Below are 23513 nucleotides of genomic sequence, written 5' to 3'. Positions count from 1 at the left end.
AAGTCCATCAAGAAGAACAACATTCAAGGATAGTCTCACAATTTTGTAATAGCAATAAATTTCTTGCTTTTTGCTAAATCGAGAACATCAGATAATCTAATATGATCCGCAACATCTAGATGGATCAGTGGATCATCCATTGGACCTGCTTCTGATCATCCCCTCTATAAGCTATTATGTTACATCAAGCAGAATTCAAACTGTTAGAAGTAGGGTATTATTGTTTTTCTCCTTTCTTAAGATTCCAATTGGGGTAGATAACCTTCTAGTTAAATAGTTTGGCTCCTACTCTTCATCAATTGCCTGACTTCCCAGGCAGCAGGTTCAACTCACTCATCCCCTCTCTTCTCTCCTCAACTCTTTTCTTCCTTTCTCACTCACCAGCTCTCATCCCTCCCTGACTCTTTTCTTCATCTCTCTCTCTCCCTCATATCTCCTGTTTCTCTTCCATATCTCCCTTTCTCACTCACCAGCTGAACAAAGCTGCCAAATAAACAATGAACTTCAACTTTTACAGAGTAAAAACTGACTGGTGGCTTACCTGTGACGCAGCAAGCCACTGAATCATACTCTTAATCTCTAAGTCACCCCCAAATGCTCCACAGCCCCAATTCCCAGTAGCAACCCCCAGAACTTCGTCAGGCAGATTTGTGCATGATGGATGAATGACTTCTGCTCCTGACTCTGACATCAAACACAAAAGTCAAAAGTTCATTTCCTTAAGGGACAGAACTTTTAACTATGCACGATCATTCAAAGCGTGCAAATTTCAACTCAAAATGCTGGGCATTAAATCCAGGACACCAACTATCCTGAATGTGAAATTTGATTGATCTTTTGCAATGAAAATGTAGATCCACAAATCAGCATGTTATGCTTGTGTAACGAAATGCATTTTATTTTCAAGCTTTATTTGCCAGCGAAAAAGTAAAAAATGGTGGCCAATGGAAACATTACAGGTGCCAATCAAGGGTGTCACACATGGAAAGGTAAAACGCAAAAGTTGATTCAAAACTATCTACTAGAGTGACCCGTTTGCCAATGTAATAGATCCAATCTATAGAACCACCTCCATACATATACAAGCTTTATTTTCCAGAAAAAAGTAAAAAATGGGGGCCAATGGAAACATTACAGGAGCCAATCAAGGGTGTCACACATGGAAACGTAAAACGCAAAAGTTGATTCAAAACTATCTACTAGAGCAGCCGGTTTGCCTATGTAATAGATCCAATCTATAGAACCACCTCCATACAAAGGCTGGAGATTGATATGATTCTGGAATCGGGAGAGTCAGAAGACTCTGTCTCCCGGCAGTTCGCAAATGTAAACTCCAAGATTCAATCGTTCAATATCACAAATCTAGAGTTCGAGAGCAATAGAAGAATAGGAATATTCTCGTAAGAACAATGTAGACTGAACAAGAAAAAGAAAATAGGGAAATCGGTGATGATTCTCCCTCCCTTTGGATCCGGGACTCTCCCGCTCTCCAGCCCAATCGTGTAACAACTTTCAAGATGCCTCATTCCCCATTTGGCGCTTTATTTTTAGCCTTGGTATGTGGACTACTCTTACTGAGTTGACCGGTGGCGCTTTGACCTTTGATACGTACGCAGTAGAGTCGTATCAATACTCCCTTCCTGGAGATCCAAATTGTCCTCAATTTGGAAAGTTGGAAATTTCCTTGTAATGATGTTAGCATCTTCCCATGTTGCTTCAAAATTTGGTAAGTTTTTCCACTTGATAAGAAGTTGCATCCCTGCCGTGGTAAAACGCCTCTTAAGCACAGATTCTGGATATACCTGCCATTCCCATTCATCAGAAATGTTAGTAGGGACTGGTAAAATATTAACATCATCACCCACTACTTTTCGTAAGTTTGAGATTTGGAAAACCGGGTGAATAGAGGCAGTTTCAGGAAGGTCTTGTTTATAAGTCACTGGTCCAATTCTTTTAATAATCGTATATGGACCAAAATATTCTGGTGCAAGTTTTTCCAACTTGCGCTTTGCCAAGGACTTCATTCTGTAAGGACGAATTTTTAAGTACACTATCTCCGTCTTGAAATTCCAGATCTCGCCTATGCTGATCAGCTTTCCCTTTCATGATTATTTGTGCCTTGGAGAGATGGTTTGTTAACCTGGACAGTATTTTATCTCTTTCTGTTTGTAAGGAGTCCAATGAGTCTAGTGGACATGGTGGTGAACCGTAGCAAATAATTGGTGGTGGATCTCTCCCATAGACGGCTTTGAATGGGGTCATCTGGATGGATGTGTGAAAGGAAGTGTTATAGCTATATTCTGCTCATGGTAACCAGTGTGCCCATTTCTTTGGATTTTCAGAAACAAAACAGCGTAGATAACATTCCAAGCTTCGGTTCATGACTTCGGTTTGTCCATCCGTTTCAGGATGGTAAGAGGAACTGAGTTTCAACGATGTGCCCTGAAGTTTGTGTAATTCTTTCCAAAATTGACTAGTGAAAGTACTGCCTCTGTCTGAGATTATAGAAAGTGGAATACCGTGTAGTCTGATAATTTCCTTGATAAAAATGCATGCAATATCGAATGCAGTGAAAGGGTGTTTAACTCCAATATAGTGGCAGTATTTGCTCAATCTGCAAACTACCACTAGTATTGAATTTTACCCATCCGATTTTGGCAAACCTTCAATGAAATCCATGGATATATCTTCCCATATTTGATTTGGTATAGGAAGAGGTTGTAGTAGTCCAGCAGGGGATAGTGTGGATGACTTGTGTCGTTGACATGTTTGGCAAGCGACAACATATTCCTGGATCTTCTTTTTCATACCTTGCCAATGTAGCTGTTGAGAAATACGTTTTGGTGTTTTAAGTACTCCCCCGGGTCCTCCAATCTCGGCATCATGAAACTCTTGTAGAATTAACTGAATAAGAGATGAATTTGAAGGTAATACTATTTTACCCTTCTATAAAAGCACATTTCCCTGTAATGTGTAATGTGGTGTTGTGGATGATTGAGTAAGTAATGCCTGCTTGATCTTAGATAGTCTTCGGTCTTGGTCAATCTCTTTTTCCAACACTACTCTGTCTAACCAGTGTGTCAGTGAAATGCTGTTGCACTATAGTTGCTCATCCACTTTAGATCTGGATAATGAATCTGCCACTGTATTGTGTCGTCCTGCTTTGAATCGAATTTCGAAGTTGAACCCCAATAATTTGGATACCCAATTGGTTATAATGCTGGGGAACTTCTTTCTGTTCATTAAAAAATTTCAGATTAAACTGGTCTGTATGAATGAAAATTTTTTGGAACAATAAGTAGTGCTTCCACTTATGAACTGATAAGACTATGGCCATTAACTCCCGTTCATATGTTGATTTTAGCTTGGAATGATTACTGAGTACCTTGCTGAAATACGATATCGGATGTTTATCTTGAATCAGTACTGCTCCCAGACCAAAACCAGAGGCATCAGTTTCAACTATGAAATACTTTGAGAAGTCTGGTAGTTTTAGTATTGGAGCGGTAGTGAGTGCTATCTTTAACACTGAAAAGGCTTGATCGGCTTCTGTGGTCCAAACAAAAGAGTTTTTCTTCAGTAATGATGTCAAAGGGTGAGATTTGGAGGCATAATGGGCAATAAGGCGTCTGTAATAGTTGGTTAAGCCCAGAAATGATCAGAGTTGTTTCAAGGATTTTGGGGAAGGCCATGCAGCAATGGTGGAAATTTTGCTAGGATCGGTTGCCACCCCAAGATTTGAAATCCTGTGACCCAGAAATTCAATACAATTTTGTGCAAATAGGCATTTTTTTGGATTGACTTGTAAATTGTTGTCTTGCAAAAATTGGAAAACTTTATGTAAGTGGTCTTCATGCTCCTCTGTGGTTTTGCTGTAAACCAGGATGTCATCGAAAAATACCAATACAAACGTTCCTAAGTTGCTTCCAGAAAAAGGAATTCATAAGGGCCTGGAAGGTTGCAGGGGCGTTGCTTAGCCCAAATGGCATCACAAGAAATTCAAAGTGTCCTTGATGCGTCTTAAATGCAGTTTTATGAATGTCATGGTCATGCATTCTATTACCCACTCTTGTAAAAATGACAAATTGAATAGTATTGTAATTGAAGAGTTTCCAGAAATAGCAATGTAGATGGGAATTCAGTAGATCCAGCTAAGATCGTGACGGCTACCCCCTCCTGCGGCAGCAATTCCTCGATCTATAGGGCAATCTCCCTCTCCTCGAAGATTCCTCCCTCCTGCGGCAGGCGAGCTCCCCTCCCGCAGCTCCTGAGTCAGCGGCCTAGCTGCCGATACCTCTTTGCCAAGAAATACCAGAATAGAGTACCTGGGTGGCGACGTCCTTATTTATAGGAGCCCTGGTGACGCCCCCCTTTTTATAGTGTTCAATTAGACTGGTCAACAACCCATTGACCAGATCTGATAATACCCGGATTTGAGGTCTAATTTAGTGAACAATGTAGCCCCATGCAACTTTTCAAATAATTCATCAACTACCGGAATAGGATATCTGTTTGGGATAGTGACCTTGTTAAGGGCGCTGTAATCAATGCAGATTCGCCATCCACCATCCTTTTTCTTGACTAAGAGAGCAGGACTGGAATATGGGCTTGTAGGTCGGATAATGTGGGTAGAGATCGTATCCTGGGTGAGGCTTTCTAGCTCATTTTTGTGGAGATACGAATATCGATATGGTCTCAGATTAATAGGTGGTATTCCAGGCTTCAGGTGTATTTTATGATCTATATCTCTCTTCGGTGGTAATTGTAAAACAGATTCAAACACAGAAGGATAACAAATACTGAAAGTATCAATATATGAAGATTTTAGAATAGTGAATACCGTGGGCTGCCTCGGATCGCAAGCAGCATATAGTGCTCGGAATTGCCTTTTGCCGTTGATAATATCCTGCGCACTTGGAAGAAGTGTTGTGGAGGCCGATAAGAAGTATGGATCCGTCTGGAGTTTGTGAACTGCTCCTTGCCATAGAAGTTTCAGAGTTCTCAGATTGTAGTTACTTAAAAACCATTCAAGTGTTCGAAGCCATTGTGCTCCTAATACCACACGATGGCTCCCATTGGTAAAGGGTAAAGATCTTGAATAATGTCTATACCCTGCATATAAATTGGTACGTCCAGACATATTCCCACGGATGTTTGCATGGTCCCATTATCCAGTATTACATCAAATCGAGCACCTGCAACAATTTGGAGAGAAGCTTCGGATATAATCTCAGGTGTAATAAAGTTGTGTGAGGCTCCACTGTCGATGAGTATTCTTACTGGATACCCAGCTACATGTCCCCACAGCTTGATAGTGTGGTTGGGAGACGGTCCTTGGGAGATAAACGCGGATAGTTGAGCAGAGAAAGCTGATTTATCAGTGGCTGAAGAGTCATCGGTCTGCATGGGTACAACTTCATCTTCTGATTCTTCGGCCGGCTCAGACCTGTCCACCACCAGAATAAGGTTCGAATCTTTTTTGCATCTGTGTCCTGGCAAGAATTTATCATTGCAATGGAAACAGAGCCCTTTTTCCTTCCTCTGTTGGAACTCAGCTTCTGTAAGTGGTAGATTCCTCTTTCTCTGTGGTCGTACATGATTTGGAAGAGTATGTATTGATCGATTGCCTTGGGACTGTGCTGTAGTATGACTTGCTTGGAAGGTATATAGGCTTTTTGATGAATTGGCTGGTAATTTGAAAAATCTTGTCTATGGATTTAACTTGAATATTGTGCTGGCTGATGATATACATGAGAATTTTCCAGGCCGTGTACAGAACTCCCAAATCTATTTCAACTTGAACGGAGATATCCATCATCTCTTGCAAACTAAAAGGCCTGCATTTTCGCGCCTCTGTATGGATTTCTGGCTTCAATCCATGTAAAAAGGCATACTCTTTTGTTTCCGTTGCTATTTTGGGAAGTTGGGACAAAATCCGTTCAAATTCATCTCTGTACTTAATGACAGATCTAGTTTGTAGCACATCAAATAATTCCAGATAAAGTTTGATGAAAGATATTCCATAACGATTTGCAAACAGAATCTTGAAATGTTCCCAATCACGAAATCCTACTTCTTTCTCTGTGTAGATGAACCAATTCTAAGCTGCATAATCTAGATGCAATGATACCAAATGCATTTTATCCTTGTCATTTATCGGATGTGAGTGAAAGAAACGATCCACACATGCAATCCAGCCCTCCGCATTTTCACCTTGGAAAAAAGGCAAATCTCCACGTTTAAACTGAAAATTCTGGTCTGACCTGGGGTAGATTGGCTGTGGATATGGTTGAACATGGTGATGACGATTTCCCCTTTCGCTGGTTGATGCAGATTGTTTGAATTCCTCCAGGTGCAGATTGATGGAGGCTATTTGCTCCATCACATGCTCCAATATGTTGGCAGTGCGATGTTGAAATTCCATCTTCTCTTGATCGTCTCTGGGATCTTGCTCCATCGAGACGATAATTTCAAGATCAAGAAAGATCAGCTCTGATACCAGTGATATGAATCCGAAATCGGGAGAGTCAGAAGACTCTGTCTCCCGGCAGTTCGCAAATGTAAACTCCAAGATTCAATCGTCCAATATCACAAATCTAGAGTTTGAGAGCAATAGAAGAATAGGAATATTCTCGTAAGAACAATGTAGACTGAACAAGAAAAAGAAAATAGGGAAATCGGCGATGATTCTCCCTCCCTTTGGATCCGGGACTCTCCCGCTCTCCAGCCCAATCGTGTAACAACTTTCAAGATGCCTCATTCCCCATTTGGCGCTTTATTTTTAGCCTTGGTATGTGGACTACTCTTACTAAGTTGACCGGTGGCGCTTTGACCTTTGATACGTATGCTGTAGAGTCGTATCAGAGATCTTCTGGGCCAGGCATGCATTACACAAATGAATTAAGTGGCCTATGATATGATCTTTCAGAGCCACTGTCATTCGAGAAGCTCACTCCTCGCTACTTTGGACACTAACCATCACCCAACAGCTTGATCGCATTACCGACAAGCTCTCTCTTCCAGACGATGCCCGCATTCACCTGGTCTTCCTTGTGTCCCTACTTAAGCGGGCTGCCCCCACCACTGCTAAACCCCAACTGCTCCCTCCGAATCTCACCGTAGACTGAGTGTGGCAAGTTTCACCAGACAAGATCTCCACTTTCTATCCATCTACGGCTGGTTGCCAAGTCCTCACCCATTTGGGGGCCCTCCTCACAACCAAAACTTCGTGGGAACTCACTGCTACCCTCCACGACCAATGTCCAGACTTCCAGCTTGAGGACAAGCTGGTCAAAATAAGGGGGGAAGTATTGATAAGATCCGTCAGCGCGTCTATGCCTGGAAGAAGACTCGACAGCTACCAACACGCTTCGGCACCTACTTAAGGCCTTCCTCCTGAGTAGGGCAGGAAGAAGATCACTTGCGAGTACCTCTAGTATCCTCTCCTCTCCTCTTTTCCTGTCATGATTCTCTCTCTCTCCGTGCTCACAGGTCTGATATTATCCCCCTGCCAAGCAACAACTGTTTGTCGTCGATTCTTTGAAATCCTCTCTTCCCATTCCCTCATTTCTCCACCAGAAGCTACTTTCTCTTGCATCTCTATGAATGCTTGTGATCGCTTAATGATCATTGTGAATGTCATTTATGGTTTGGAAATCGAGTTAGATGTGCAGATCAAACATGCTCCAGAGATGCGATTGTATCAGTTTAATATCTGTTCCATTCTCAAGGCTTCTTTCTTTCTTAATCTGATATGACCCACCATCATCACTCAAGCCCCTTGAGGGCATTTTAGTTTTTTTTGGTCCCATAATCAAAATATTGTAGCCTTCGTCAATGGGAGGCAGCGATGAACATTAGGTTAAGTATCACTTTCATTATTATGTCCACCCTGTCACTTTTATTGCTACTTTGGAGTTGAGTATTCAAATACTATTTTCTGCCTCCCATTAAAGATTGGAGTATTGAAGATTGAAGTATTTTCTGGGGCTTTACACGACGACGATACACAGAGGTGTATCAGTAGTATATCCTGAAGAATGCTTTACATGTAACAAAGTGAAAAGTCCTCTAAGCTCACCACAAATCTAGTCATAACATATTAAAAAAAATTCCTTCATGATGAAGCGTCACAAAGTGTCTGTCTAGAAGACTGGGTGCTTTGGAGGTAGATGGACTTGTCTACTCCAAAAAACATAAGCACAACTTTCTAACATTACATTATTCGGCCAGGATGTGATATGACCTCAACAGTTTGTGAAGACTCTAATGTAAAATTCAAAATAGTCTCTACGTATCTCATAAAATAAGAGAGAGAGAGAGACAGAAAGATTGAGAGGAGGGACCATGGAAAAAACATCACAGAAACTGAAGGAGAGGAGTGTCTGTAGGATGGAACATCCCAGGAGCACTGGGCAGCCACCACACTCTTGGATGTATATCTCCTTCTAGGGAGAGAGGGCTAAAGAGAGAGAGGGAGAGATCAGGAGAACTAACGATCGCATAACTTTTGCCTATGGAAGGAGAAACCTCTTCCCATTCATGAACTTCTATGGTGGCTCCTCTAGTCACCTTCCCTCCTCTCTCCCCTCCATTGGTCCCTCCAATCACAGGAACAGAAGATCCTAATGGGCATGAGTCGAATCCATCGTGCTGAGCTACATGCGCACTATGATCTTCTGCGCCAATGATTCTGACTGGAATTGGTATGGAATACTTGGTAACAGAGACAAGACACCAGCCTCATGCATTCATTACCTACTCCTTGTGGATACCAAGAGGCACTTCCACGACCCTTCTCTGGTAGAAAATTGTGAATTGTTGACTTTTGGAAAATGATTGGACAAGAGAGGAGTGAGCACAATGGAGGACCCTGTAGTCTGGGGAGGAATGGATAAAACCCTAGAAAACAGTAGAATCACACACGTTTAAATTCACTGGTGCTGTCTTAAATAGAGAAATAGAGGCATACAACTTTAAATAAACCCTTTAATATATTAGGGGAGATTCAACCCAGAAGCCTTACAGGAATTCCTAGATTTCGTCAAAGATATCAGATTTTTCATTCCAATAAGATCTAAGGTTTCAAGTAAGAATTGCAAACTAGGATACTACGGAAAGAACAACAACATAAAACTGACACATTCCTCAATTTTAAGGGATTAAAACAATAGAGGACGGGACACGTTAAAACCAGCAATGAATATAACATGACAGACAATAGCTCAAGAGCCCAAACATAAACTTTATCATTCAAAAATAACTCAACTCAAATTAAAACTGTGGCTCCTTTTGTTTTTATCTCTTCATTCCGCGGTGCGGAATTAATTGTCTTTTGTTAGACTCCCCTCCACCAACCTTACCTCCCTAAATTCAAATCAGTCTGGATGAAAAACTAAACTAAAGCACGCTTTAGCGCACAAGTATTGTGATACAAAAATCCCATAAAATCAAATGAGGAAGCAAACAAATGATTGAACAAGACAAGGAAACAGAGAGATGTATTCTAATGATAAGAAAGAAACAAACCATTCACATGGTAAGTAACAGATTCTTTACTTTGCTTCAGATAGGGATTGTGGTGTGATTGAACTTGAAAACCGCAGAATGCCTTGTTTGTTTCTCTACAGGCACAAAGATAATCCTTGATTAAATTGAACAGATAAATAAATAAAGCATGGATTTTTCAATGCTCATTGAAATAAGAAGGCCAAAATAAAACTTTTATTTCATAGTTAGTCAAGGATGGAAACACAAAATAAATGAAGAATATAAACAATCAGGAAGATATTAGGTACATGGAACATCTAAAAAATAATCAACTTAACGATATTTGATAACGCATCGATCAAGAAGTAAGAACTATAAAAATAACCATCAATGAGAGTTAGGTGACTCAAGCATAGATAATTAAATAATTAGCAGGACGCTGGATGCTAATAAGAGCTTGATGTTTTTAATAGGGAGAGGAAAGGCAAAGAAGGTGATATGATCTTCATCCTATCTAGGGGTAGTCTCATCACATTAGCTCACAAGAGCAATTTAATCATTTGGCACTAATGTATTTCCTTTAATTAGGACAGCCCTTTCTTTAGGAGGTCAGCCAATAATAATCATAACATTGTCTTCGGCTATATGGGGATGCCCATCTCGCAGCTATCTTCCCTCTAGCGGCGCCCACCCCGTTGGATCTCCTCAATGGCAACGTCCACTTTGTTTATCTCTCATCTAGCTGAGGTCTACCCCGGTATTCCCTGTTTCAATGCTGACGACCATTCTGATGTCTTCTCTTCCTTTCCCTCTTCCCGATACAAATTTGAGAGTCTGCGCCAGAAGGAAAGGATGATGGTAAGATTGTATCCTAGAAGAGGGAAGGAGAGGCCTGGCAGAATGGATGTCCCGTTGAGGAGGGACATCAGTGTAATTGACATCACACATGTGAAAGAGAGAGATACGGGAACGAACACAAGTTTAAACACTTCTTTTAGACCCTCCCAGGGATATATATTTGGAGAGGGGAACTAAGCTAAGACGAAGATGATCTAGATATCCTTAGCAGGTAAAACGATTTAATGGCCCTAATGGGCCAAGTGGCTAAATTATCCCGAGATATAAGCTAGATTATATCAAGGGTCCCCCTTGATTACCAACTTATCCCCAAGCTGCTTCATCCAAGATAGGGGGTCGCAGGGTGGGAAGACAGTCACCAGTGGTGGCTCTGGCTGAGTGGAGGTGCTGGCTCTGGCTGCTGCGGCAGCTGAGAGGTCTGGAATGGCGGTGTTGCAGCAGGGCCTGCAGCTGGCCCAGGTGATGCAGGCCAACTCTAGGTAAGGACGAGAGAGTACTTAAAGTGTAGGCTGGCCCTTCTCAATTCTTTAGAAGGACTACACAACCTTATTGTCACCCTGGCGTCACAAAATTGTCAGTGGAAGGGGGAGGCAAGATGGGGGAATGGATAAGCGCATGCTTTGGGGTGGGGGATCCCTATGTTTCTGGAGCTAGAGCTAAAGGTGGGTGAGGCATTGCTGGTTGGTGTAATGCATTATGTGGAGAGCTTAGCCTCTGTTTGGTTTAGCGGGAAGTGAAAAGGTCTGGGGATCTCTCAGGTTAAAGCTGTATTTTTAACTTTCTCCTAATTAATCATATAGGGAGGATCAACGATCTCGAGGGACCATTCCCCACGATTAAAAAAAAATGACACCTTGAATTCTAGTCATTATAACTGAAGTAATAACAATGAGATTATGGAAATTGAGAATCATTAGAAGGCGTTAACATTAAGTTTTATTTTGCATTTTCTAATGAAAAGTTAAATTCCCATTTGAAATCACAAAATTTTACACAAGGAAGTCAGTGTATTATTTAAAGGCCTAAATTTCAACTGGGATAGCATGTTATCTGTCTATCCATTAAACACAGGAAATTTAAATAAACGAAATCCCCACACTTACCGCACAAGAAATCCTGTTTTGAATTGGTTAACGCCTGGACGGCATAGAGCATCTATGGCCACAATCATTCTTTTCTTTCTTTTCAGATAATCGAGTGGCCGTGTGTCGTTGTGATTTTTTGCAAAATGGAATGTTGAGGAATAACTGCCAAGAGACAAATTAGCTTGATCACAAAAATATAATCCTCAACTAGCTAAAGATACTAAAGTTTACAATGTGATCGTGCACAGAAGCAAGTTTCTCAAGATATTTAAGTTCATAATTGAGCTTCCATTTGAATAAATCCATCGAAAATTATAAACAAATTTCCATCAAATGCAGTCATTATTCATGGGCCCTACCCTTGTTTCTTATTTTTTATTATTCATGTAAGTGGGTCATATGTAAGTGGCCCAAATATCCTTTTCTTCAAATGAACTCTGGGCCATGTTACTTAGCTGATTCGTATGAGCTCTTCCTTTTAATTTCGTGGGTCATGGCTCACTCTTATGTATCCTGGTATTCAAAAAATTTTCCATGTGAATGAAAGAAGAGGCTCTATTCCTTGCACTTGACAAAATCCTAGATGACCTTCTCACACAAATAATCAATCGATCATCTTATAATAAGACAGAAAGCCGGCTGTTGATATAGCTTACAATCTAGTGAAACTTGATTGGACAAAGCACCTTAAGACCAACTGACATTTCACAAGGGAGAAAGAAGATCAGAAGGTTATTCAACTGCGATATGTATTAACTATTCATCAAGTAGCAGATCTTCGCACCAAAGGCTCGTTGGGAGGTAAATTACAGCAGCCGATGTCCAAGCTGGAAGTTAGAAGCATCTTCCTACCAGCATGAGGGGGGGATAAGCATCAGAGAATTTCTCTTACCTTTTATTTTTATGCGTTCCCTATTTGTTGTACTGCCAGTTCCAATTGGCCCATAAAGTATATGATAGGTTCCCAAAATCCAAAGACTACTTTCAGAAAGAATTTCTTACTGGATTCGTTGACTTAGATCACCACCTGGAACAAAAAACCTCCCCCATCCCCAATCACCGTGAGATTTTCCTTCAAGAGTCTCCGCTTGCACTGCTCACGTCAAATACAGCTGTGCTCCTCTTCAAAAGCCAGAAAATCCCTTTCTTTCTTCTTCCGCCCTTTATTTATGCTTTAATTGCCACGTGCTTCTACACGTGATGCTCCCCTTCCTTTATTTCCTTTCTATAATTTTAACCTCTTCTATTGCCTCATTGGCACTGAAACAGTTAAGTTGATATTATTACTACGTATATACAGGGTATGTGGGTGTGGGTTGAAGTGTGTGTGCATGATAAGTATTTTAATAAGGCATATAGAAGACGGGAATTCAAAAAGGGGGGAAAAGGAGCAACATAAGGGAATTGACAAAACAGGAGGCTATAAATAATACCGCAGGGAAGGGGCAATCGGGACATTATTCATTTCTCAAGCCCATCGTGGAGTGGAAGCTGGAGCAGTCAGAAGGGAATTCCTGATGGCCAGTTGGGGAAGAGATCCGACCGGATCTTTGTCGTTTCTTCTCTCTTTTCCTTTGTTTATCGAACGCTGGTGTATTCCTTATGCTACGTTCTCAATCGAAGCTACATTGTCTACTTAAGATTCAAAATAGCACGGTGTTTGTTAGTTGATTTCCATCTATATCAAACTGGTATCAGAGCTTCGCCAATTCACGACCTCCCACATGGACGAATGCCGGATGGAGCCAGAAGGAAAGCCAATGGATGCAGATCCAGTTGCCGATGTTTTAACGCAAATTTTGAAGCAATTATCGCTGATGAACTCCAAGACCGATGGTAATGCTGCGTCGGCATCCACTACTGCTCTGGCGGCAATAGTAAGCACAATGCGGTATGGCACAGTACCTATTGAAACCTTGGCGGAAGCTAAATGTTCATTTTTCATACGAGATCTACCTATTTTTTCCGGGGATCAGGCGCAAGGATGGCTCAATTGCGTCGAGAGGCTTTTCTTTGTGAATACATTATCAGATCCTGAAAAGCTTAATCTCATTTCCATACATTTAGAAGGATCAGCTCAAGCCTGGTTTATATATGCTGAAAAGCAGTTTTGATTTGAAAACTGGTTTGACTTCAAACGACAATTTGAATGTCAATATGGTTTTTCTTCCAAAACTCTTCGGCAAAAACTGTTCAACTTGCAAAAGGTTGCTAATGTATCAGATTATAGAGCAGAGTTTGAGCTACTAGTGGCTTTCCTCCCACCGTTAGATCAAGATATATTTGAAACGACTTATATGAATGGACTTAAACCGGAAATTCGTGCCGTAGTTCCAAAATATCAGCCACTGGGTATTCGACAGGTGATGGACGTCTCCATTGAAGCCAAAGCTAACTTGACAGTAATGTGGCAAACCTGGCCAGCCAGCCAGCATGACTCCACTATATCCTCCCCAAAAGAAGCACGTTTGAGACCATTCCAAGCAAATACTGCTCCATCTTCATTCTCAAATTATCGAACCCGTGCGCACGCAACCTTATTGACAGAAAAATCTCACTCTGCCTCCACTGAGAAACCAACTGAAAATCTGTCGCGACCTCTAAGAAAGAAGATCATGAGATTAACTGATGAAGAGTACAATTCGAGGAAGTAAAAAGGGCTTTGTTACCATTGAAATAATAAATATCTCCCAGGCCACAGATGCAAGAGAGAAGACTTCCCTGACACTGATGAACATCTAATGCAATTGGACGACACGTCTCTTTTGGAGGGCTCCCTATGCACAATAGGCCTCATCCCAAGACCCAAGGTATGATGACAGCTTTTAAGTAGCCCTCTTATCATCCTTATTGACGGCGGTGCTTCTCATAACCTCATTCATATGAGGGTGGTCAGAGATTTTCATATACCTATTGAGGGGTCAATGCGTTTTGACCTCATTTTGGGCGATGGTTCTGTCAGAAGGGCGACCAGAAGGACATACCACTGACAATCCAGGGACTAAGTTTTTACCAGGATTTTATTCCATCTGACTTGGGAAGTATCGATATCATTCTTGGCATCCAGTGGATGAAAACCCTGGGGTGGTTTTCGTGCAATTCCAAGCGGATTATTACCCTCCAAGCGGATCAGACTCTAAATCCTACCAAGATCTTCCCATGCCATCCAGGGCTAGTTCATCAAGATTGCCTTGAATCGCTGGAAGCAACTATTAATCTCACCAGAAAACACGCTCATCAACTAGCAGAGGTATTTTCTATTGCTTCCAAATAATGCATAACCTCTTGCAAGAAAAGTTTCCAACAGTTTTTTACACTCCAAAATCCCTACCACCCAAAAGAGCAGTTGATCACAAGGTGCATTTGATCCGGGATTGAAATCCATCAATATAAGACCCTATAGATACTCCCACCAGCATAAAAACATATTGGAAGGCCTGATCCAAGAATTACTTGACACCAACATGATTCAACATTCTAACAGTCCTTTCTCCAGCCCAACATTACTAGCTAAAAAAAAGACGGAAGCTGGCACACGTGTATAGATTTTCGAGCACCAAACATGATTCAACAAGATTACCATACCCAATCTATTTCCTATCCCAATTGTTGATGAGTTAATACAAGAATTACATGGAATAAGAATTTTTTCCAAGCTAGATTTACAATCAGGGTATTATCAGATCAGAATAGACCCCGAGGATATCCACAAGACTACATTCAAGACTCAGCACGGGCATTATGAATTCAACATTATGCCTTTCGGGCTGACCAATGCTCCAGCCACCTTCCAGGCTCTAATGAAAACAATTTTCCAGAATTCTCTCAGAAAGTTTCTTTTGGTATTCTTCGATGACATCCTAATCTGTAGCAAAACAGAAGAGGAGCATCACTCACATCTTTTTAAGGTATTTCAAGTATTAGCTGACAATCAACTGCAGGTCAATCTTCAGAAATGTTAGTTTTTCCTACCTCAGCTGGGATTCCTTGGCCATTGGATCTAAGCCCAAGGCGTCGCCACGTCTCCTTCTAAGGTTAATGCCATTAATCAGTGGCTCATTCCTAAAACAATTAAGCACCTCCGGGGTTTTCTGGGACTGGGAAGTTATTACCAAAGTTGTCCCTCAACTTGCAGCCCTTGCTCAACTGTTGACCAATCTAATAAAAAGAAATGTTTGGTTCATAAAAAGAAATGGGCGTATCTCCTCAAAAATAATTCAGACCAGGTTCATTCCATTTAAAAAGAAATGTTTGGTTCAACAATAATCCTCCTCGTTTGCATAGTCAAATTGCTAGCAATACGACAAGTGATAGATTTATGAAAGCATTCTGATAAAAATTTCAAGGTGACGTTGATAAGTTTTAAAAGACATAGGTAATAGCTATGACCCCACTATACAGATAACTGCAAGAGGGGTAGGTTTAATTACATAAAGGACAACCTGATGAGAGCTAACAGGGCCAGCATCTTGATATGATCCCGTGTCGAGGTTGAATCGGGTTTTCGCTGTAACTAGAATTGGATGCGCTTGATTAATTGACTACGTTGTGACATCCACTAGTAGATGAATGTACGAGATAGATGAGAGGGAGAGATGGAGAGAGGTTCCCGGGAAGGAGGGAAAGAACGAGAATGCTCCGGGAGAGGCCGAGCAGAAGGGGTAGGAACCAGCCGGGGATGAGCCGCCTGAAGACGCGGCGAGGTAGAGACGATTACGAGGACGGGGATCGTAGAGGGAGACAGAGCTTGGATACAAGAAGAGAGGAGAGGAGGGAAACAAACAATCTCTTAAGATAAACTTCCAATCTGCCCTTCCAGAAGGAGGGCTGTGCTATTTAAAGGAAATATGGTAGGAGAGGGCCTAGCTGCGCTTAATGTTCAAAGGACGAGAATGCCCCCAATGAGGGCTGGGGATCCTATATCATTTTAACCAGTTCAGTTTGAATGAGGTCCTTTGAATACTTCCTTTATGGAAGAACCACTCATTCAGCTTGGTTCAAGTGGGGTTATTTTCCCTCTATTTTCAACTGCCAGATATTCTCAATTAACGTGAAAAACTGAATGCCAATCTAGCCAGAAAGGAATAAATATGGAAAAATTGGGCTGCTGAATTCTGACTATTGAATAGGAATGATCTGCACAGTGTTACTGATAAGGTCCCCGTATGGGCTTATCATAGCTCGAAGAAGAGGCAAAGCCACATAACAAGTCAAACATAGACGCACGTGTGAGTTTGGAATAAAGGCGCTCTTATGGCACCTCCTGTAAATAAGGGTCAAGTGGCAAGGGCATCGATTCAAATTCAAGAACCACAGAGCAGACTTCGGGTGGACGAGGAGATCCCCTGAGTCCATATTAGCGGAGGTTGATCTGATCTCTCCTCAGTGTTCATCGAGAAGATCTGCTTCGGCCTCTCGTTCATTTTCCCTACTGTCGCATCCTGTTTCCCATCCTGTATCCACTCATCATTGATTCTCATTCCCCTCTTTTGTTCCTTGGAGAAATGGTTTTCTTAAATATCATTCTATTGGAGAATATTTGGTGGTGATTATCGGCAGACATTGAAGGAGATTCAAGATCCAGGATCGTAACAGTTATACAGAGAATAAAAATTTCCAAGAGTTGGAGGGTATTGATTTGATAAGAATTATAACCTATTATACAAAACATTCAAAAGTAAGCAAAGGACGAGATTAAAGCTTAAACCTCTCCATCTGTTGAAGCAAAAAGAGCAAATTACATGAAGCATATGAACCAAAGGGATAAATGAATGGCAATATATTCCTAGAAAAAAAAAAGAGTTCAGCTGATGTAATACAAATATCTCACCCTTTATAATCTGAAAACCTCTCTGCTCCAATGACCTCTATTGTTTCATTATTTTCCATTGGTGGCAAAAAGAACATGCCGGCGATTAGCTCTGGGTTGAGCATAAAACATATCTCTTCCTGCATTTAATAGTTAATTACTATGTATTAAGTATTGAGGTATAGTCTCAGATCAATATGTCAAGTATGAGCAATGTAAAAAAGGAAAAAGACAAAAATATTTATAATAAAAACAAAAGCACAGAGCATTCAACTTAAATCTGTCCTAAAGGCATGAAAGTCATAAATTGGTGCTTCCATTAGCAAAATCTAAAACCAGAAAGCCACCTCTGATTTCAGTTACTAAAGTTGTTTGATTTTTCCCTAGGAGTCAACTGTTTGTTGTATTTAAAAAGTTCGTAATGACCTAAATGTGTTTTGAATGATGCCTTGTGAACGTCATTGATGTGCATTCTGATTTGATAATAAACTTATTTCAAGAACAGGTTTGAAAATAAGGACATTTCAAACATCATTTAAAATATTAATCGGGTATTGTATTGAGAGGTTTGTTTCAGGACGTACTTCCATCAATGTAATTCCAATGATGAAGTGCCTCAATTCAATAGAGATATGGGGGTTGAGACAAGTTAGAAAGTTCCCATGATGGAGAGGAGAAAGGGAATGGTCAAGAGGATATCAAACTGAGGAGGTTGAGATCAACCTGGGATGAGCCACCAGGAGACAAGGTGAAGAGGAGACAATCACAAGGATGAAGATTGTACAGGGAGAGGCGGGCCTTTGATGTTGAGGGAAGAAGAGACAAGGAACTCAAATTGCATCATACCTTCTGGCTGCATTCCTGAAGAGAAGACCACCCTTCTTGAAGGTCACATGAAGAAGGGAAAAAACAGGTCTGCCTTTAAGTATAGTTGGGAATTGTGTTACGTATAGTTATTCAGGACTCATTTGTCAAAGTACACTCTCCAACTACCAACTCCAAAAAAATGCCAGAAAAATGGCTGGAAGACATTTGAATAATATTCTTATAGAAAAAATCCTGAGTTTACCTTTCTACAACATTCTTATGAAGATGTGAATACCTTTAGGGATGAATGTTTTTTGGCTATGAATTAGTGGATCTGGTCATCACTATCTAGCATTAATAAGCTCCTTGGCTGATGCAAAAACTGAGGGAAATCGACCCTGTACTTTGGGACTGTATTTTACAATAGAAATAGAATATACCTCAGGCAGCTTGGGACTTCTAGTCTGGTTCAGTTATTAGATTGGAATGAATAAAATTGTCAGTAGCCCTTCCGTCTAGTTTTACAATAATGAGGCGATTATAACCTCCCCATAACCTCATAGATCCATGCGATGAAAGTCACTATCTGATTGAACAAAAACTTAGTAGAGAATAGAGACCCTTTTGAAAGTGGATCTTCTTCATCCTTCATAAGATCTTTCTCCTTAATAGGTTGATCCTCTTCTGGCACTGCATCTTTGACCAGGAATATATGCAACTCATTTTTACAACTGTATCATTTTAGTCGCTTCTCGTTACAGTGATGACACATAACCTTTATTTTTCTCTCATGGTACTTTGCATCCGTAAATGAATCGACTTCCTCTTATAAGGACAAAATGAGGATTTCAGAGGCCCACGGGTTTTTTTCAACATTTTGCATAGAAAAATTCTCATGACACATGGGCGACAATGCATTACATGAGGAAAACGAGTATCTGGCAGGAAATTTTGTCCTGATAGTGGCAGGGTGATTCATTGACGATGAATTAAAGGACTTCTGCGATGCTTTCCAAAGACACTTCACGATTTACTTTAGCTTCAAGAGAGAGATCCATGATCTCCTGAATACCAAAAGGGTGATACCTATTGGCTTCGATCCACTCTCTGGGTTTACTGCCTCGTGTTAGGCACTTTCAATTTCCTCTGGAGATAAATGGGGAAGGATCGCTTGAAATCACTCAAGTTCGGCTTTGAATTCAGTTCCAAATCATGTTTGATGGAGGTTTGTCAATTATGGGCAAACAGATTTGGCATAAAACCAAAATGTCTTTCAAATTGTTGCTTGAAATTAACCCAATTCTCAAATCCATCTGATTCAATGGTATAAATGAACCAACAGATGGCAGAAGCTTACAGACATAAGGATATTAAATGAAGCTTATCTGAATCGGATGCAGAATGTGGGTAAATTTTTTTCACTCTTGAGCCATTTTATGCTTCTGTCCCATTGAATAGAGGAAAAAAGGATTCAATTGCACCTCCAATTCCAAGGGTTTCAGACAGTAGTAGTAGAAAAGATAACGGAGATTGGGGAAAAGGGAAATGGAACAAATAGAAGTCTGACGCTCGATTAAGACAAAGTGTCACCCACAACCTACCGACTTAGTTCCAATGGGGTGGCCTCCAGAAGATCAAGAACTGGAGGAAGATGAAGGATTGGGGAAAAAGTTGGTCATATGAATAGACAGGGGAATGGTTGACCTTGTTTGCATAGATCTTTAGGGCTCGACATCTGCAATTTTGGGTGGTTACCACTTTATTGGGTGACTGCCTTCAATCTTTCAAAAAAAAATCACCTATCTTGGATGGTTTGGTTATGATTCTGTAGGATGTTTTTTTGTGGATTGGATATGTGGTTATCAGTTTTCCTGGCTTCCAAGATCAGCTTAGAATTTATAGCAGAAAGCAGCAATAACACTTGCATCAAATGTTGTTCTCTTATGTTGGGAGATCAGGTTGGCTTTTGAATCTAATCCTGACATTGGTCACTGTATAAGAATAAGTGCAGTTCTGATGAAAAATTGATATAATAGTCTGGATACGTCAAGTAAAGAATGCTGAAGGTGGAAAGAATCCAATGGGTGAGTCTCAACTGTCAATGCTGGATGCGACCAAATCGGCTGCAGCTAGTAATGAACTTAGATCACACAGCAAGGAAAGAATCGAATAGAAGACGGATGCGGCCTGATGATAAACGGCAAGTCTTACAAAATGTCAGGTTTTGCTCCCTGACACTCCAGCCTCAGCTGCTAGTGCAACCGCCCACTCAATTTTGGTGAAGTTTCATTTTTTGGCACACAATAACCAAGATTTTGTTTCATACTACCATAAAAAACTTAATAAAAATACACTAAAAATCATAGTTCTACACAGTTACTAAAGAATGGCCACCAAATTTGAAGGTTTAGAGACAGTTATAGATAGGGAAAATAACCTGAACACAGCCTCTTCTAAGAGCACCTCCTCCAAAACATTTATTAGCAAAATCAACCTCAAGTATTTCATATTGTTGATCTTCAATACAACCGGAAAGTGAAACCTGACAAAGAATAGTTGTAGTTACCCAATCTACACAAGAACACATAGAAAGGGTCCTGGTAACAAATTGAAACTGTTTAAACAGTCAAATGAATACAATGGGACATAAAATTTACAAACAAACCCTAAAGGAGCAGAGAGCTGTATTTGATTGTCTCCAGAAATCCACGTCTGGGTAGGATAGTTCATCAGCATATCGAAATGCAAGAACCTTCCTTCTAAAGGAAACAACACCTGTGGGCACGCTTGATGATACTCGTTCAAAATAATGAACAAGACAGTCAATTTTCCCTCTCTGGCTACTTGTTGCATCTGGAGGAAGCATCCTGCAGACGCCAGAGAAAACATCAAAATGGTTGTTATGTTTTGAGATAGTGGAGGAGAGAGATGGAAGGCAGGGCAACAGGAAGAGCTTCAGCCAGGGGAGCTCGGAGAAAAACACTAAATAATAGAATCACCCAGTTAGAATCACATTCAACCTACCTTAGGCGGTTAATTGGGCATTCAAATCAGCCAGAACGGTGACTATGAAATCGGGACAAGAGAGATAATTTCTGGTGATAAGGAGAGAAAAACGCAAAACCCTCTAACTTAGTGATTAGTCAGTGAAACAGAGAGGGAGAGAGAGAGGTGGCAGGAGCTGCTCTTGAATACTTCTCACTCATGCGTTAGAAACTGCACAAGTCTTGATCTTCTCCCTTTGATGCTCCTCTCTATGGTTGCAGGAGACAGGTGGCTGAATTCTAGGGTTTGGACTAGCCAAAAAGTACTTTCTTCTATTGCAAGAGACTGGCATAAATACCAACCAATAAAACGGAGTCTGTGAGCCCTACTTGCTAATGTGATCCACAGTCATGTGGGCCATTTATTGCAGGTGGCCCATCAATAGAAATTAAGTCAAAAAATAAAAGCTAGGAGACGTTTTGACCTATTTATGGAACTGTGCCTGCAGTCTGCACTACAGATCCCACAAATACTGGATTGATGGCGCCTGCCTCAATTTTCTCTTTCACAAAGTGGCTGTTCAAATGAATGAGCTTGGCCCAATCATGTTGGACAGGATTTTATGCTATAGCTTTAGCTAACTTATTGTCACAATAGAATGTTATACTCTTCTTGGAATGGAGAACAAGTTCCTTGGGTATTTCTTGAATCCACATAACTTCACATACTCACATGATTGCTCTATACTTTGCTTCAGCATTAGAGAGGGACATTATCTCATGTTTCTTACTCCTCCAAGTAACCATAGTTCCTCTGATAAATGCACAATAACTAGTAGTTGAACAGAGGCAGAAAAATCAGCATCTGAATACATTTCAAGAGTCGTACCTCCACTTCTTGGCAGTAGTATACCCTGACTGACAATACCCTTTAGGTAATCCACTACCTGGTGAGCTACATGCAGATGAGCTTCAGAAGGATTGTTTATAAATGGACATTACTTGTTCACTGCATAAGCAATATTATGTTATAACAAACTGAAAACTAAGAACAAGAGTTGATTTTTTTTATTTGAACAATGCAGAACAAGAGTTGATGAAAATGCAATGCAGCTGATCCACTTCTTCCCTTGATCAGTTAGCATAGAAAGACAGGGTGCACTAAATGACAGAAATCCATTAGTTGTGACGACTTATGGGGACAGGTCACAGGTCTGTCGGTAAAGGAAATCAGATCCGATAAGGGAGTTTAAAAGAAGTAAACATACGAGAGTCAGTTATCTTCTGGCAGAATGGGTATCAGGAAGTAAGACCTCTAATAAGTTATGGCTGCATTCTGTCCAAGAGGAACTTAAGCAGTTAGGATTCTTTTACTTCGAGATGAGAGAGTCATTTGAAAAGCAGTAAGTTGGCATTAGAGAGAGTTGGATCAGTGACATGACCTTGTTAGCTGATCACACTCTGAAGTTATTTCCAATTCAGAGACAATTCATACCACCAATCATTTTGATCGGATATCAAGGCGTTGATTAGAGATCATGTTCTTATTTCCTGTCTTTTTTTTCTTTACTCCTGTAAATAGGCCACATGTTATAAGTGTCCCATATAGTTTATCCTTTAATCATTAGATGAGGGCCACAGTTACAAGTGGCCCACCAGACAGTGGATCTGATAGGTCCTGGGCCGAGTCGAGGACATTCTCATCATGTTCCCTTTTATGTCCCTTTAAATAGCACAACCCTCCTTCTGAGGTGGGTAGACTGAATGTTTGGTTCTTAAAGCGATAGTTGGTTTTCTCTTCCCTCTTGTCTCTTCTATATCCATGCTCTGTCTCCCTCCATGATCCCCATCCTCGTGATCGTCTCTGCTTCATCGCATCTGCAGGCGGCGCGTCCCTGGCCGATCCCTACCTTCCTTGCTCGGCCCTTCTCCTACCATTCCCGTTCTTCTCTTGCTCCCGGGAACGTCTCTCCCTCTCTACTCTTCTCAAACGTCAATCTATAGAACTTGAGTTCTATTGAATTACAATTCCCGTCGGAGCATTACATCGTGCAAGATCCGGTCTCGGATTGGGGCCGTATCAGGATCACATTAGTATTTTATTGGTTGGCATTTATGCCAGTCCATTGCAATAGAAAAAAGTACCTTTTTGGCTCAGTCAAACCCTAGCAGTCAGCCATCTGTCTCCTGCCACTTTAGAGAGGAGCATCAAAAGGAGAAGATCAATATTTGATCAGTTTCTAACATGATATTTGAGAAGGCCATTTAGGAAAGAACTCTTATCCCTGCACTCTATGAGATTGGTATGGGTTTGTTTATCATTACCTGAAGAAATCAAGAATTGAATTCCTTAACCCTCATTAGGCCACATTATATTGTATTTATAGGAAGGAGGAGAGAGAATGAGAAATGGGCCATTATCATGGGTCATTACAAGGAGATATTAGAAATAAGAGAAGAAGCCCATTCAACACTCTCCCT

The 23513-nt window shown here is 40.8% G+C and overlaps 1 protein-coding gene across 7 annotated transcripts in view; it reads right to left on the bottom strand.

The window, feature by feature from the left end:
- Window positions 1-23513, bottom strand: part of LOC144716194 (poly(ADP-ribose) glycohydrolase 1-like) — a 45205-nt gene that overhangs the window by 740 nt on the left and 20952 nt on the right. Inside the window, exons 4-11 of one of the 7 annotated variants that reach the window (XM_078591271.1) lie at window positions 21922-21987; window positions 20824-20915; window positions 20714-20760; window positions 20486-20590; window positions 17263-17381; window positions 11451-11594; window positions 9529-9623; window positions 542-684 (exon numbers count right to left, since the gene is read on the bottom strand). In XM_078591271.1, the coding sequence (XP_078447397.1) occupies window positions 542-684; window positions 9529-9623; window positions 11451-11594; window positions 17263-17381; window positions 20486-20590; window positions 20714-20760; window positions 20824-20915; window positions 21922-21987 (811 nt within the window). Of the gene's footprint in view, window positions 1-541; window positions 685-9528; window positions 9624-11450; window positions 11595-17262; window positions 17382-20485; window positions 20591-20713; window positions 20916-21921; window positions 21988-23513 lie in introns of all 7 variants that reach the window. The other 6 variants (XM_078591269.1, XM_078591270.1, XM_078591274.1 and 3 more) reach the window with 6 other exon arrangements.

The sequence above is a fragment of the Wolffia australiana genome, chromosome 20, assembly GCF_029677425.1.
Source record: "Wolffia australiana isolate 7733 chromosome 20, ASM2967742v1".
In the NCBI taxonomy this organism is placed as follows: domain Eukaryota; kingdom Viridiplantae; phylum Streptophyta; class Magnoliopsida; order Alismatales; family Araceae; genus Wolffia; species Wolffia australiana.
This window is presented reverse-complemented; position numbering and strand designations above follow the sequence as displayed.